The 17,451-nt window shown below is 36.2% G+C and overlaps 1 protein-coding gene across 2 annotated transcripts in view; it reads right to left on the reverse strand.

The window, feature by feature from the left end:
- FCHSD2 (FCH and double SH3 domains 2) overlaps positions 1-17,451 on the reverse strand; it is a 284,199-nt gene that overhangs the window by 58,443 nt on the left and 208,305 nt on the right. For both annotated transcript variants that reach the window (XM_046015694.1, XM_046015695.1), the window contains exon 9: positions 10,184-10,306. In XM_046015694.1, coding sequence (XP_045871650.1) covers positions 10,184-10,306 — 123 coding nt within the window. The remainder of the gene's footprint in view (positions 1-10,183; positions 10,307-17,451) is intronic.

Raw genomic sequence — 17,451 nt, forward strand, 5'->3', positions numbered from 1 at the left:
CCACTAGAGTGGGCTGAATAGTGGCCCCTAAAAATGTATGTCCATGTCCCAAGCCCTGGAACCTGTGAATGTTACCTCATTTGCAAAAGGACCTTTGCAGATATAACTAGACTAAAGATTTTGAAATCATTTCAGATTCCCTTGAAGGGCCCTAAATCCAATGATAAGAATCTGTATAAAAGACACACAGAAGATAACACAGAAGAAAAGCCAGTGTGACCATGGCAGCAGAGATCAGAGTAATGTGGCTACAAGTGAAAGAATGCCTATAGCCACCAGAAGCTGGGAGAGCCAAGGACTGATTCTCCCCTAAAACAGTCTGAGGGCATGTAGCTATGCCAATCCTTTGATTTTGACTTCAGGGCTCCCGAACTCAGAGGGAATAAACTTCTGTTGTTTTAAGCCACCTAGTTTATGGTAATTTGTATAGCAGCCCTACAAAACTAATGTAACAGGCCTATGATGATAAATGCCTAAATCTGTTGGAGGATGCAAGAACTAGAGTTTTTTTTCCTCCTTTTTCTTATTATTCTAAACAAGGAATTCAATCATTCCCTTTTCATTTATTAGCTGGAATAATTTATGAAAGGAACTTTGCAAGTTGACTATTTAATTACCTAGAGGTATAGTTTATAGAAGGAAGGCAAGATAAATGGTTAATTCTTTCCTTTTATTATCTAGTTTCCCAACTGAGTTGTTTCCCTAGAAACCTCCAAAGAATACCTAATTATAATTTAATAAATTATTATTATGAAGACATGGTTTCAATAATATTCAGTGTGTTTTAGTTCACTGCAGTTATCATCACTGATGCTAAAATTACCTCATCTTTGGCCAGTAAGATCGCACTCTGAGTCCTTTTTTTTTTTTAAGATTTTATTTATTTATTTGACAGAAAGAGATCACAAGTAGATAGAGAGGCAGGCAGAGAGACAGAGAGAGAGAGAGGGAAGCAGGCTCCCTGCTGAGCAGAGAGCCCGATGCGGGACTCGATCCCAGGACCCCGAGATCATGACCTGAGCTGAAGGCAGCGGCTTAACCCACTGAGCCACCCAGGCGCCCCATGAGTCCTTTTGATATGAGTTTCTGATAATTTTACTGGTTTCTTTGGTTTCTATTATGACAAGTCATTTGAGGTTGATCTATTTCATGCCCCAGACCTGGAGAATCGCACCTATTTTCCCTAAAAGCCTTGTCTCTTTCCCCCATCCCTAAATGAGAGAGAAAGTATTTAGAGAACAAAATCTGGACACTAGAGGTACTAGGTTGGTCACTGGTCTTTTTCTCAAAGACTTTATTTTGAAAGGAAGTCACAAGGAGGTCCTATGTACCTCCCAATGCTGCCATCTTGCATAACTATAGCAAATATGAGAATCAGGAAATCAACTTTGGTACAAAGGATACAGCTTATTTAGATTTCACCGTTTATACATTAACTGCTTTGGGTGTATGTGTGTAGAGGTCTATGCAATTTTATGACATGTGTAGTTTCCTGTAACCAGCACCAGAATCAGATGGTTAACTGAACCACTCCCCAGACTCCCTTATGCTGCTCCGTCGTAGCTATATCCACTCTTCTCATCCCTGATTTCTGGCAACTACAAACCTGTTGTCCAGCTCTTTAACATGTTATTTCACAAATATTATATGATGGACTGAGGCAGCACAGCTTTAAAAAAATTATTTATTAGAGAGAGAGAGAGAGAGTGCGCAAGCAGGGGGAGAGCCAGAGGGAGAGAGGGGATCTCAAGCAGACTCCCTGCTGAGCACAGAGCTCAGCAAGGGCTTGATCTCATGACCCTGAGATCATGACCTGAACCAAAATCACGAGTCAGTGGCTTAACTGACTGAGCCATCCAGGCAACCGGCCACCTGTCTTTTTAAGATTGCCTTTTTAAACTCAGCATAATTTCCTTGAAGTTCATTGCAGCTGTTGCATGTATGAATAGTTTGTTCCTTTTCATTGCTGAATAGTATCCCACAGCATGGACATAACAAGTTCATTTGATCCTTCATTCACTGAAGTCATTTAAACAATTTCTAGTTTTTTGGCTATTATGAATAAAACTACTATGAACATTTGTGTGCAAGTGTCTGTGTGAAAATAAATTTTCATTTTTCCTGGGATATAGGTCCAATCTCTCTATAAAGGTGTTACTGAGGTATAACTGACATACTACAAACTACATATTTAAAGTAAAACTTGTAAGTTTTAACACAGCTGTAAACCTGTGAAAACATCATCACACCAAGATAGTGAATATATTTCTCACTATCAAAGATTTCTTTACCTTCCTTGTAATTCTTCCTTCCATTCCCTTCCTGCCCCCCTCTGTCATTCCTCATGACAACTGAGATAAAGCTTTAAAACTTGTTATAGATGTATCTTTCATAGCACTGTAGCACAGTGACTTTGCCTAAACTAGCATTCAATAAACAGATGTTTAAGAATATTGGTCTATCCAGTGTTCCAGTGCTGAGATTAAGTAAAAATAATACCCATACTGGGTGCCTGGGTGGCTCAGCCAGTTAAGAATCTGCCTTTGGCTCAGGTCATGATCCCAAGGTCCTGGGATTGAACCCTGAGTTGGGCTCCCTGCTTGGCTGGGAGTCTACTTGCCCCTCTCCCTCTGTCCTGCTCAGGCTTTGTCTCTTTCTCTCTCCAAGTAAATAAACTCTTAAAAAAAAAAAAAAAAGGAATACCCATATTGCCAATGCCTTCCTTATGTCATGCCTCTTTAGATATTTTTTCCCTAATTACCCTTTCATTACTTTTAATACCACAAATATACTGTATATATGTATGTACTGTGGCCCACCATAATATTTAACCCCTCCCTAAACATCTGGAAGCAATTTTTACTCCTTAGGGCAATATCACTCCCTCTTAGAATGCATACTCTAGCGTAAACCACCTTACTGAATTTTACCATTCACTCTCTTTTTTCTTTTAAATATTATTACTACATATGAAATATCTCAAAATATTATTTTCTTGGGTATTTTTGATCTCTACATGGCATCTGTTTGTATTCTTTTGTAACTTGCTTTTTTGTCAGCATCATATTTGTGAGTCTCATGCATTTTAATGCATGTACCTAGAGAGCTTTCAATTTTACTGCTGTATGGTAATCCATTATTCAGCCTACTGTGGACAGCTGGATTCTAGCTTTTCCAAATCTTACAGAAGTTGTTATGAACATTTTTCCAAAAGTGGCCTGATACAAATGTACAAGAATTTCTCTAGGATAATTTCTTAGGAGTGGCACTGCTGGGCCATAAGCTGCATGCATCTTTAGATGGACGAGATAATGAGAAATGTTTACAACTGGATACAACACTTCATACTCCCCAGGGCAGTCTATGATTTTGTTAGTCCATATTCTCACTCATACTCATTCCTGTCTATATTTTTGTCAATCTTATAAGTATAAAATAGAATCCCATGGTGGTTTTAATGTCCATTTCTTTAATTAATAATGAAGATTAGCATCTCTATTAGTTTCCTAGAGCTGCCAGAACAAAGTATCACAGACTGGTTGGCTTAAACAACAAATTTATTTCCTCCCAGTTCTGGAGATTAGAAATCCAGAATCAAGATTAAGGTGTCAGCAGAACTGGTTTCTTCTGAGGACCCCTTTTCTTGATTTGTAGACGGCCATCTTTTTCTAGTGTCTTCACACAGTCTTCTGTTTGTGTCCTAATCTCCTCATATAAGGACACCAGTCACCTTGGATTGGAGCCCACTCATAAGACTTCATTTTACCTTAATAACCTCTTTAAAGGTCCTATCTCCAACTTACCTGAAGTAATGGGGATTAGGACTTCAACACATGAATTTTAGGGGGATTACAATTCAGTCTGTAACCGCATCTTTTTATATGGAACAGCTATTAATATATTTTATTTATTATAAATAAATATTATTTTTATATAATATTTATATAATATAATATAATTTTATATAATATATATTATAAATATATTATTTATATATTTTATTCTGTGGAATGTATGTTGTATGATATATCTGCAGCTCACTCCTTTTTATAGACAAATAATATTCCATTGTATGGATATACAAAATCTTATATATCTAATCATCAGCTGATGGACATTTAAGTTTCCACTTATTGGTTATTACGAATAATGCTGTTTTCAACACCTATATATGATTTTTTGTTTTAAAACCTGCTTTCAATTCTCTTGAAATGAAAGTGCTGAGTCAGTTTTGAGAAACTGTTTTCCACAGTGGCTCCACCATTTTATATTCCTATCAACAATGCTTGAGGATTATAATTTCTCCATATCCTTGCTAACACTTGTTTGTTATTTTCTCTTGTGTGTTTGGTTTTTTTAAATTATTAAATCTATCCCAGTGGGTAAAAAATATTTCACTGTGGTTCTGATTTCCATTTCTCTAATGACTAATTATGTTAAACATCTTTTTAATGTGCTTATTGGCCATTTGTATTTTTTTTTTTTTTTAAGATTATTTGAGGGAGAGTGAGCAAGCAAGCAGGGGGAAGGGCAGAGCAAGAGGGAGAGAATCACAAGCAGACTCCCCACTTAATGTGGAGCCAAAGACAGGGCTCAGTCTCATGACCTGTAAGATCATGACCTGAGCTGAAACCAAGAGCTGGACGCTTAATGCACTGAACTACTCAGGTGCCCCTGTATATCTTCTTTAGACAAATGTCTATTCTGGTCCTTTGCCCATTTTTAAGTTGGGTCATTTGTCTTTTTGTTGAGTTGTAACAGTTCTTTATATATTCTAGATTTTAAAACCTTATTAGACAAATGATTATAAAATATTTAAAATAATAAACAGTAAATAGTAATTATTATAAATAATTTTGCCCTCCCATGGGCTGTCCATTCCATATTCTTGATATTCTTTGATACACAAAAGTTTTTACTTTGAAGAAGTCCACTTATCTCTTTTTTTCTTTGGTTGCTTGTGTTTTAATATTAAAACTAAAAACTTGGGGCGCCTGGGTGGCTCAGTGGGTTAAAGCCTCTGCCTTCGGCTCAGATCATGGTCCCAGGGTTCTGGGATCAAGCCCCGCATCAGGCTCTCTGCTCTGTGGACAGCCTGCTTCCTCCTCTCTCTCTCTGCCTGCCTCTCTGCCTACTTGTGATCTCTGTCTGTCAAATAAATAAATAAAATCTTAAAAAAAACCCAAAAACTAAAAACTTATTCCCAAATCCAAGGTCATAAAGATTATTACCTCTATGCTTTCTTCTATAGTTTTAGGTCATTGATTCATTTGAGTTTTTTTCCTTTCTTTAAGATTTTAATTATTTATTTGACAGAGAGAGAGAGTACACAAACAGGAGGAGTGGCAGAGGGAGAAGCAGAGTAGGGAACCTGAGGCGGGGTTCCATCCCAGGACCCTGGGATCATGGCCTGAGCCTAAGGCAGATATTTAACTGATTGAGCCACCCAGGTACCCTTTGAGTTAATTTTTGTATTTGGAGTGAGGCAGGGGGTCAACTTCACGCTTTGCATGTGGTTATCCTGTTGTCTCAGCACCTTTTGTTGAAAAGACTTTCTTCACTAAATGGCCTTGTAAACTTTGTTGAACATCAACTGGCCAACAGATGTTTGGGCTTATTTTGGGCTCTTGATTCTATTTCATTGGTCTCTATGTCTATCCTTTTGCTATACCACACTATTTTGATTAATTTTGCAGTAAGCTTTGAAACTTGGAAGGGTGAGACCTTCAACTTTGTTTTGTTTTCAATGTTGTTTTTGGCTATTGAGGGCCCCTTAGAGTTCCACATGAGTCTCAGGACTGGCTTTTCCATTTCTGCAGAAAAGGCTATTGAAAATTTGATAGGGAATGACTGAATCTGTAGAATGCTTTAGGGAATACTGCAATACTAGTAATATGAAATCTTTCAATTCATAAATATTTATTATTTCCATTTATTTAGGTCCTTTTTCATTTCTTTCAGCAATGTTTTGTAGTTTCTCAATGTAAAAGTCTTTCAATCCCTTATTTAAATTTATTTGTGGTATTTTATTCTTCAGATATTATTACAGTTGGAATTGTTTTCTTAATTTTCTTTTGGTTTTTTCATTGATGGGAGTATGAAACACAACTGATTTTTGTGTTTTGATCTTACACCTGTAACTTTTGCTGAATTCATTTATCAGCTCTAGTACTTTTTTTGTGGTTTCTACAGTATTTTCTATTTATGTCATCTGCAAATACAGATAATTTTACTTCTTCCCTTTTAATTTGGATGCCTTCTATTTTTTTTTAAAAGATCTTACTCATTTATTTGAGAGAGAGGGAGTGCATGTTCAAGCAAGCACAAGCAGAGGAAAGGAGAGGGGCAGAGGGTGAAGGAGAAACAGAGTCCCTGCTGGGCATGAAGCCAGACACAGGGCTCAATCCCAGACCACACTATCATGACCTGAGCTAGTTAGATGATCAACCAACAAGCCATCTAGGTGCCCCATTTTTTTTTCCCTTGGTTAACTGATCTGACTAGGACTTCCAGTACAGTGGGGAAAATGGGCATCTTTGTCTTGCTTCTTATCTCAGGAGGGAAAACTTTCAGATTTTTACCACTGAGCCCGATATTAACTAAAGGTTTTCATAAATCCCTTCTATCTGTTAAAGAAGTTCCCTTTTATTCCTAATTTGTGTTATCATAAAAGAATGTTTAATTTTGTCAAATGCTTTTCCGTGTCTTTTTTTTCCCCACTGTGTTTTTTGAGAGGATCATGTAGTTTTCCCCTTCATTTTATTAAGCTTACTTTTTTGCTTAGCCTTCCAAGTGTTAAGAATGGCAATAACAGACAATTTAATTTCCAAAGATATATAGATAAACACTTCCGTTTTCTGAATTGTTTAAAGAGCTATGTTACTAATTAGTAGGAGTTTCCTTATGCAGACAGAAAGCAAGCACACATGAATAAACTATAAAGACCAGCAGAACTATCTTGGAGTTACTATCCTAGAGAAAATATTTATGACAACATCTGCTTCAGTTACATATACAAAGCATTTCATAAAATATTAAGGAGAAAGCAAGCTTCATAAATAATTAAAATTAAAAAAAGCTCCTAGGGCCAGGTGTTTCCCTTCAGGGGATGAAAGATATAGAGAGCACTGTAACAGCTACAGTGTGTCAGTATGGATGACCCCCAAAGTATTTTTGAGAATACATACAGTTACAATTTAGATATGGTGTGGGAGGGGGGAAATAAACTCCTTCCCCAAGAAGACAAAGTAATAATGGTATTGGTTAAAACCTAGAGTTTCAAACTTCTCTCTGGGTTATCAGATCACTGTGTTTCTTTTAGCAGTATAATAAGAATAGCATAACAAATTCTTTGTAACAGAAAAGCACATGGAATAAAAAGGAGTTATGAGCCCTTTTGGTATTTGGAACAAAAGAGCTCATCTCCCCTCATTATATCATTCTTACTTGCAATCTAAACAGAAGAGCATCTCATCTATTCCTTATCCCTGGGGAGCAAAATGTTCATATAAGTGATTGCAGAGGAAAATGAAAGCTTATCTCTTTATGTGTCCAAACCAGTTTACACATTTTAAATTCATTTTCTATGTAAATAATACAAGTTAGAGAGATAACACAGTATAGTAGCAGAGCATAGAAAAATGCAACATGTGAGTATGCAACCTCAGGCAGCCACATAAGTGTCCTGAGTCCATTTTCCTCGCTATATAATGGGCATTAGAGTACTAACCTCAAAGGATGTGCTAAAAACTCCTAGAAAATTAAGTGCCATGTAAAATATTAGTTATTTTTTAGGACTATACACTTGCCAGCATTACAAACTATATCCAATCTAACTTATTCTCAGAAAAAGAGATTTCAGACAGTTTTGTCAGAGGACAATCTCTCTGATAAAATTAGAATGTAATAAAATAAAAGCAAAATATAATTTTTAATAAAATTAGAAATGAAAAGACATTACCCCACTACATACTCCCACTGAATGGAAACTGGGAAAACTCATTTCTTTAAATAATTCATGGGTTAACAAGGGGGAAAAACATGTAGAAACAATAAACAGCCCTAAATAGTTTAAAATTGCCTGAAAACAAGAAAGACTAAAACAGGATCTAATACAAAACATGCCTGAAAAAAATAAGCACATAAGCTGCAATAAAGTAGAAGGAAATAATAAATAGAAAGGCAGAAATTAAAGAAATAAACAACATGGAGAAAGAACAAAAGCTGACTCTTAAAAGAGATTAACAAAATAGACTGGTAAATCTGATCAACATGAGAGAAAGTACAAACAATATTAGAAATGAGAAAGGAGACAACTGTAGAGGCATACAAGTTTATATACAAATATACACCATCAAATTTGATAAATGAAATGGATGATTGTCTAGGAAAGTATAAGTTACTAAAACGTGCTAAAAAAGGAAAAGAAATTCTGAATGGACCAATAAATATAAAGCATTTGGTCACTAGTCAAAAACCAACCACTCCATAAACGGAATAAAGCCAAGATGTTTTTATAGACTCTTTCCTCTAACATTATCTTATGGAAAAATGTAAAATGTACATAACATTAAAATAAAAAGAACTATATGGAAACACCTATACACCCACTACATAGATTCTTCAATTGACAGTTTTTTTACTCTCTCTCTCTTTTCTTTAAAGATTTTATTTACTTATTTGAGAGAGAGAAAGAGAGAGAGCCTGCTCACACACACAAGCAGGGGGAACACCAGAAGGAGGGGCAGATGGTGAGGGAGAAGCAGACTTCCTGCTGAGCAGGGAGCCCCATGCGGTACTTGATCCCAGGAGTCTGGGACTAACACCTGAGCTGAAGGCAGACACTTAACTCTGAGCTGCACTGGTACCCCTAAGTAACATTTTTCTACATTTGCTTTCACATAACTATCCATCTTTCTGCCCATCCTTCTTTCCATGCATCAATCCTTTTATATCTTGTATTAGGTTCTGGAGAGTAAAAAGAAAGGAAAATAGAAGTATGACAGGATTTCAAAGCACCAGACTAGTGATCTTTATATTTCCATATTAACTTTATATTTTGAATGTTTTTAAAAAATAGAATTAGAGCTATGGTACACTGAAAACATAATGAAGTGTTTAAGAAGAGTCTATGTCTCTTCTTAAGAAACCCTGATTCTTGGGGCACCTGGGTGGCTCAGTGTTAACGGTTAAGGCCTCTGCCTTCGGCTCAGGTCATGATCCCAGGGTTCTGGGATCAAGCCCCGCATCGGGCTCTCTGCTCTGTGGACAGTCTGCTTCCTTCTCTCTCTCTCTGCCTGCCTCTCTGCCTACTTGTGATCTCTGTCTGTCAAATAAATAAATAAATAATCTTAAAAAAAAAAAAAAAAAAGAAACCCTGATTCTTTTCCAAACAGTATCTTAAGGTATTAGCCAGTTCCTGCTTCCCCTGCCAAAAAAGAGGATCGAACTGGATCTTCAAAAACAGTCATTATAAAATGAATATATTTTTACAAATGCATGCATTCAGTCAGGAGATATTTGCTATGCATTTATCGGAATAAAAATAACATTATTAATCACAAGAACAATTTATCTTCAAAAGGATAGTTTTTCTGTTGCAAAACATTTTAATCTGTCAGATCCTAAGGAATTCAAACAATTTTGTTTGTTTTCTGTGCACACAGTGTGAACATGCCAGCAAACCTGCTAGATCTCAACACTTTTGAATAGAAAGATTACTATCAGAGAATGACAGCATATAAAAGGTAAGGTTAATTTTTAAAAAAAACAAGATCGAGTATTCACTTCTTTAATGATTATAAAATGTTACTTTTCCTTTTGTGCCCTTTTATTATTCTTTGCATTGAGACATGATCTTGTTGTCCCCCCATGAGTTGAGTGCATTCAAAAATTATTTTGAGTGGAAGGTAAAACTCTTTAAATCATTTCTTCTCAACAGCAACATACATGGCAGCAGAATGTCCTGATCTAACTTGTATCATTACCTCCCTTTTCTCCACATTGTGCCAACTCATCAAGGAGAAGAGAACACCTTCCAACTTTGTTAGAAGGATACTGTTTCCAAGAAATTTGCCCTCTAAAAGCACTCTTTTAATGTATTGGTACCTTCATTTTATTTATAAACAAAACATTTTAGGTTCTAAAATGGATAATACCACATATTACACTAAAGGTAGCTTACCTTGCTGGAGGTTTCTAATAAAAACTGGAATGTATTCTGCACAGCTTGGCATGTCTCTAGCTCAGTTCGACTGAAGGCTATTAAATAATCCTTCAGGTGATCATACACATTTCCATCAAGAGCCTGTAAAACAGTAAACAAAAGCCAAAAAAATTATGACAAAGCTCTGATATGTATGTAATACCTAGTGTTCACAAGGTAAATTCAGTTTAAAATCCATTAATAATGAGTGGACAAAAGATAAAGATTATTATGAATGTGAACATGTAAACAGTAAACAATCACCTGGGAGAATGTTGAATCTTTCTAATGAATAGGAACTAAAAAAGAGAAAATTCAATATTGGTAAGGCTGTGGGAACAGAACAAAACTTGGAGACAAAGTGGCTAGGTTCCGATCTTCGTTTGTCTGTTTATTAACTCTGTCAACAACTGTTGTCACTTTATAACACAGTATGTGTGGGAGTTGAATGACACAATGGATGTGAAAGGATCCAGGCACAGTGCCTGAAACAGAGCAGACAATGCAAACATTAATCTCCTCCATTTTTAAAGATTTCATTTATTTATTTGACAGAGAGAAAGCAAGAGAGTGCAAGCAGGGGGAGTGGCTGAGTGAGAGAAAGAAGCAGGGAGCCTGACATGGGGCTCCATCCCAGGACTGCAGGATCATGACCTGAGCTGAAGGGAGATGCTTAACCAATTGAGCCACCCAGGCGCCCCTAATCTCCTCCATTTTTCTTCATCCATTGTTGGTAGGATTATAAATTAGTATATTCTTACTGTAGAGCAGTCAGAGAAAAAGACACAATAGAAATAGTTTTTAAAAAGTGAATTGCAGTTACAGTTTTGGGGAAGAAATACCAATGAAATGTCTCTGAGGAGTTTTAAATACTCTTTAAGCATTTAGAGTAGTACTCACTGAAATTAAAAGAAAAAAAAAAAAAAGAAAACCCACCTCATGTATAATGACTAAAATATACATGGCAACAAAAACTGTGTTAACTATAGTTACAAAAAAATAAATAATTTAATGCTAAAAAAAGTAGAATTGATAGCATGCATATTAGCAACAACTATGGGCAAAATCTATCTATCTATCATCATCATCATCTAAAAATGTTCTGGACTCTTGCCGATCAATGGAGGTCTTCTTAAAAATTAAGGTAAAATTTGTACAATATAAAATCCACTATCTCAGCTATTTTAAAGTATACTATTCCTTTGCTTTTAGTACATTCACAATATTGTACAACCATCACAACTACCTAATTCCAGCACATTTGCATTGCCCCAAAAGAAATCTCCCAATATCCACTGGGTGGTGACTGCCATGTCCCCCCATACCCTCACCTATGGCAACCACTAATCTTTATATTTCTATGGATTCACCTATTACAGACATTTAATATAAATAGAATCATAGAACATATGTCATTTTGTGCTTGCCTCTGTCATGTAGAATAATGTTTTCACAGTTCATCAATGTATTAATAGTTCATTTCTTTTATGGCCGAATAATATTCCATTGTATGGATATACCACATTCTGTTTATCCATTCATTGGCTTATGGCCATTTGAGTTGTTTCCACTTTTTTGGCCATTATGGATAATGGTCCTATGAACATTTATATAGAAATTTTTATTTGAACATCTGTTTCCAATTTTCTGGGGTATATGCCTACTTGTGGAATTGCTGGGTCCTATGGTAATTCCATGTCTAACTATTTGAGGAACTGCCAAACTTTTTTACAGTAATTGCACCATTTTACATCCCCATTAGCAATGTATGAAGGTTCTAATTTCTCTAAATCTTCTTCAACACTTTTAATTTTCTGTTTCTTTTTAAAAAATTATTCAAGCCATCTTAGCAGTATCTCATTGTGGTTTTGACTTGCATTTATCTAATGACTAATAATGTTAATTATCTTTTCATGTGCTTATTGGCCATATGTTTATTGTCCTTGGAGAAATGTTTATTCAAGTCTTTCACTCATTTCTAATTGGGTTGTTCGTCTTTTTGTTGTGGAATTATAATTGTACTTCATATATTTGGATACATATATTTTATGAGATGTATGACTTCCAAATATGTTCTCCTATTTTGTGGGCTTTTTCACTTTCTCGATAGTGCCCTTTGATGCACAAAAGTTCTTATTCTGATGAAGCCTATTTTAGCTATTTTTCTTTTGTTGCTTGTATTTTGGTATCATATCTAAGGATCCTCAATGGAGGTTTTATAGTAGATAAATTCTTTGTACATCTTATGTTTGGCTATTCTATTAAACTTTTACTATAAAACAGATTTTTAAAAAGATTTATTTATTAGAGAGAGAGTGCAAGCGCACATCCATGCGAGTGGGGGAAGGGTCAGAGGGAGAGAATATCCAAACAGACTGTTTGGGCATGGAGCCCTATGCTGAGCATGGGGCCCTATGCGGGGCTTGATCTCACGACCCTGAGATTGTGACCTGAGCCGAAACCTAAAGTTGGATGCCTAACTGACTGAGCCACCCAGGCGCCCCTATAAAACTAATTTTTTAAAAGATTATTTATTTGAGAGAGAGAGAGAGAATGAGAGAGAGAGTATGAGAAGGGACAGGTCAGAGGGAAAAACAGACTTCCCACCAAGCAGGGAGCCCGATGTGGGCCTCGATCGCAGGACTCCAGGATCATGACCTGAGCCAAAGGCAGTTGCTTAACCAACTCAGCCACTCAGGTGCCCTATAAAACTGATTTAAAAAAAATACTCACATTCTATCCCTAAAGCAGAGTAACAGAGCTGCATGTTCTACAGCGCTTACACCACCAGATGGCACCATCAAGCACTTTAAATATAGGCTGTATAAATTCCTTAAAATTCCTTTCCATGAAGTTACGTAACAACCCCAGTGAGACTGCTGGTGTTGTCTGAATAAGAATTCCTAACTTAGGACATGCTTTTCATGAACTTGCTAAAAAAGAAACATATAAATTCTTCTAATATGGTTTTGTCTTAGAAATGCTCTTAGTAGGTTGTCTCAACTTCATATTTGCAGGAAACAAATGAGGCATTTTATTTAAACACAGCAAATAGGAAAAAAAACAAAAACAAAAACCCCACACAGCAAATGGCAATACAGGCGTCATGAGCTCCTAGCCTCTGAATTTCTGATTCAGTAGGCCTGGGATGGGGGTGGGGGGCTGAGAATTTTTATTTTCTAACAACTGCTGCTTGTCTGGGGACCATACTGTGAGAATCGCTGGACTAAATAGTTACGTCAGCTGATTAGGTTGAGCATTTATGTAGACTTAGATCCCGGTGACCCGGGAGGAGGAAGAGTGGCTAGAGCAGAGAAGTCTACCACCCTGAATAGGGTCAACAGCCCCGACACAGCAGGAGGGCAGATCAGCAGTTGTCTCTTCAACAGAATCATGCCAACATCAGAATTAGAGGCAGCATGCTGTAGCATGGGGAAGAACCTGAGTTCAGAAGTAAGTTGGATGTGGGTTAGAAGGCCAGCACTGTTACTTCGTTCCTCATTTGGATGGTTTTCTCATTTGTAATTCGAGAAAGTGGGAATACCATATACTCCAAAGGCACATTGTGAAGACTAAACAAAGGAAGTGGCACAATGCTAATCTCCTTTTTTGCCTTTCTTAAAAGTCTTCAGTGGATTGGTCATATATTGGTAACAGTTAAAGCTAGATAATGTGTACAGTGGAGTTATTACGTAACTCTTTTTATTGCAGTATACATTGGTTATTTTCCATAAAAGGAATAAAAAGATTAAATATCAGATGTGGAAAAAAAGTGATGCCATAATTTTATTTTCAATGGCTCCCACTGTATTTTTTGAAAAGTCAAAATTCTTAACTGTTGTCTATGGCCCTTTACAATCTAGTCCCAAACTACCTCTGTAAGCACCATCTCTAATCACTGTTGTCTGCATTGTACTCTACATCCCAAACACACTGAGCCATTTTAGAAAATGATATTTACTTTTACGTTTCCAATTAAGTTATTCTCTTGGTTTAGAATGTTCTCCCCCCATCCCCCAACTTCTCTTCACTCAAATAGTGATAATGATGGCTGACACAGGCATCTAACATTTACTAATGACATTTGACCTAAAGTAGGTGATCCCTGGGATGGAAGCGGAGTCCAAAACAGCCTATTCTTTACCACCAAATGGCTATTCTTCCTACCAAATAGAGAAAGTCTATCTTCAGTAGAAGAGATTTACACCAACTCACAAGGAAAAGCAGTGATGAGAAATTTGACAGAGAGAAGCTGGGAATAGGGGGCAGAAGGGAGGGACAGGGAGTGTCCTTGGATTGGGTAGTTTCTGAGTAAGCACCCCCTTGCCCCTTCTGTGACTGGCTACCGGAGCCAACAAATTCCCACTTTGGTCAAGCTACTTTGAGTTGTCTCTGTTACTTGCAATTAAGAGACTCCTCATTAAAAGGTGATGAATAATAACTGCAGCTTGTATTGGCCATACTATCTAAATTATTTCTTTTGAAAGTCGTAAGAAAAACTTTGATTCATCTAGGCAATTAACTACAAGTCATAACTAAATAGCTTGTCCTGTATTCCTAGTTCTCTTCAATTAAACAGAAATAGAAGTTTCAAGTAGGTAATTTTTATTACCGAATCACAAATACATTCCAAAAGGAACATGTATTTCTTTTTTTTAAAGATTTTATTTATGTATTTGAGAAAGAGTGCAACACAAGCATGAGCTGGGGCAAAAGAGAGGGAAAGGGAGAAGCAGACTCCTGGCTGGGCTGACACAGGGCTCTATCCCAGGACTCTGAGATCATGACCTCAGCCAAAGTCAGAGACTTAACATGGACTGAGCCACCCAAGTGCCCAGCTACATGTATTTCTTGAAAACTCGAAGTTAAGAACTACTCAAAGCTTTCAATAAATGGCAAATGTGTCACAACGAGGGCATGCATGGTGAAGATGCATCTGAACCCTGTCCAGCATTTAATGAGCAAGGCACAAGAAAGTTCTAAGTACACTTGTTTGGTCATTTTCAAATGAGCAGATGTGTACAATCTTTGATTAATACAGAGAGCCATGTGAAGAGCCACAAATTTTGTAATGGTAATTACAATGATAAACTGGAATTCACGTATTTCCTCAGAAATGGCAGGAGAGGCATTCTTTCGAGGGTTATACAAATACGAGTTAATCTGGCAGAATGAGCTCCTTAGTGGTCTCCACTATGCAAAAATTTGGTAGGTAACCTAACCAAATATGTATTTTAAATCTAGTCAAAGTTCAAAAAAACGATTTGATACAAATTGCTAAGGGAAGAAGTCTGTAATGTCTCAATTGAGAAACCACAGACCTTTGATCAGCAGCATGTTTTAATGGTCTAGCAGTTTTTTAACTTAAAAAACTGAATTTGAATGCCTTTAAGCAGCCATGTTCCTTTCTGTTACCAAAGGACATGTTCCTTATACATTATTATCCCTGTCCTCTTTACTCACTTGACCAACTTGATCTCTAAAATCAGTTGAGTTTGGGTTCCAAACTCGTAATAGTAGATACATTTCAAAATAGTAAATAAATAAATAAATAGATAGATAGTTGGGATATCTTAAAAGAAAAAATCAGAAATTTAAAATACAGGGATATTCTGAACTTTTTTTTTTTTTTTTTTTTTTAAACAAGAAAGTATAAATTTTCTAGAACCTGAAGAGGAAAATTATGCTGAATTAGGAGTTAGGAGAAAGAAAATGTGTCACTTTTCCAAGCATTTGATACAGTGTTCCCTTACAGTGAGAACTTTAAACAGTGGCCTCCTTATTTAGATCCAGGAAGGGCACAGATTCTCTAGTCATACAGTTATGTTGAAATCTCCTGAATTTCCTTAATGCAGCCTAGAAAGGCAAATTCTTCTAAGAGCAATGGGCATTCTGAAATAGTCTCTGATAATAGTCAAGGATATAAATACCAAGATGACGATAAATATTAACTCTCTTAAAATTAAATCATGAAATTTTATAGTCTTCTTTTGCTGATGGAAGAGAACAATGACTGCCTGCCTGCATTTGTTTGTATTTCTGAGAAGACCCCAGCTACACATAACCAGGATCAGAGCAAGTAGATTTTTACAAATTTAGAGAGATTGAAGAAGTCATGGGAATGAAAGGTGCAGCACAGGGAATATAGTCAATGGTCTTATAATAATGTTGCATGATAACATATAGCAGCGACACTTGTGGTGAGTGCGGCAGTTGGCCAATCACTATGTTGTACACCTGGAAACAATGAAACACTGTGTGTCGACTATACTTCAATAAAATTTTTTTTTTAATTAAAAAAGATAAAAAGAAGTGCTGGGCTGCATCTGTATCCTTGTAAATATTTTAACACATGGATGGATATGACAATTGATGTAAAACTAGTAAAGTAAAGTAGTACTCAGGTGTAAAACATAGTAAAGAAAAACTAGAAACAGATCACCCAGGTTGTTTTGTTTAAAAGCACTGAGTTATTTCAGGTTCTGTGAAAGAGCAAACAAATAAGAAAGTTCCCGTCTGAATTACAAAACTCCAGGAAAGAAAAATTCAGTACTGCTTTTCTCTAATATTTGTGTTGTCCTGTTGAGTTATTTACTAGCATGCATAACTGGTGGTGAGTGTGCTAAAACCATCTCAATATTTAGGTTGCAATGTGAAAGAAGCATGGTCCGACAGAAAGCTTTGAGCCATATATACTTGCATTCAAATCCAGCTTACCACTTACTAAAAATACTACTTACTAAAAAACTACTCTAGGAAAACGCTGAAACTTCCTGAGCATTAAATTCCTGATCTGGAGTCAAAAGAATACAGTACTTGTAAAACATAGATACTAAAATAATAAAGCTTAACCATTTCTATGTTCTACCCAAGATTTTCATTTATTTCCTTTATAGGACCTATTGTAGGGATTTTTGTGACAGACTTGATTTCCAGTTTTGATTCTATTATATAAACAGTATAACCTCTCTGGGCCTCAGTCTCCCCATTTCAAAAATAAAGAGATGATAACAGTATCTCCTCATGAGATCTGTAAAATAGGCATTTTCAAGCGTTAAAATTCTAATTCCCTTGATGTTTCTTTTATTATGTATTTTTTGGAGTTATTTCATAGTGGCTACTTGGAAACTACAATTAACATTTTAATTTAAAGCAAACTGGTTTGGATTAATGTAAACTTAATTTCAACAGAATACAAACGTTGGTCCTACATAGCTCTACTCTCTCCCTCCTCTGTGTCATTACTG

The sequence above is a fragment of the Meles meles genome, chromosome 8, assembly GCF_922984935.1.
Source record: "Meles meles chromosome 8, mMelMel3.1 paternal haplotype, whole genome shotgun sequence".
Classification (NCBI taxonomy): domain Eukaryota; kingdom Metazoa; phylum Chordata; class Mammalia; order Carnivora; family Mustelidae; genus Meles; species Meles meles.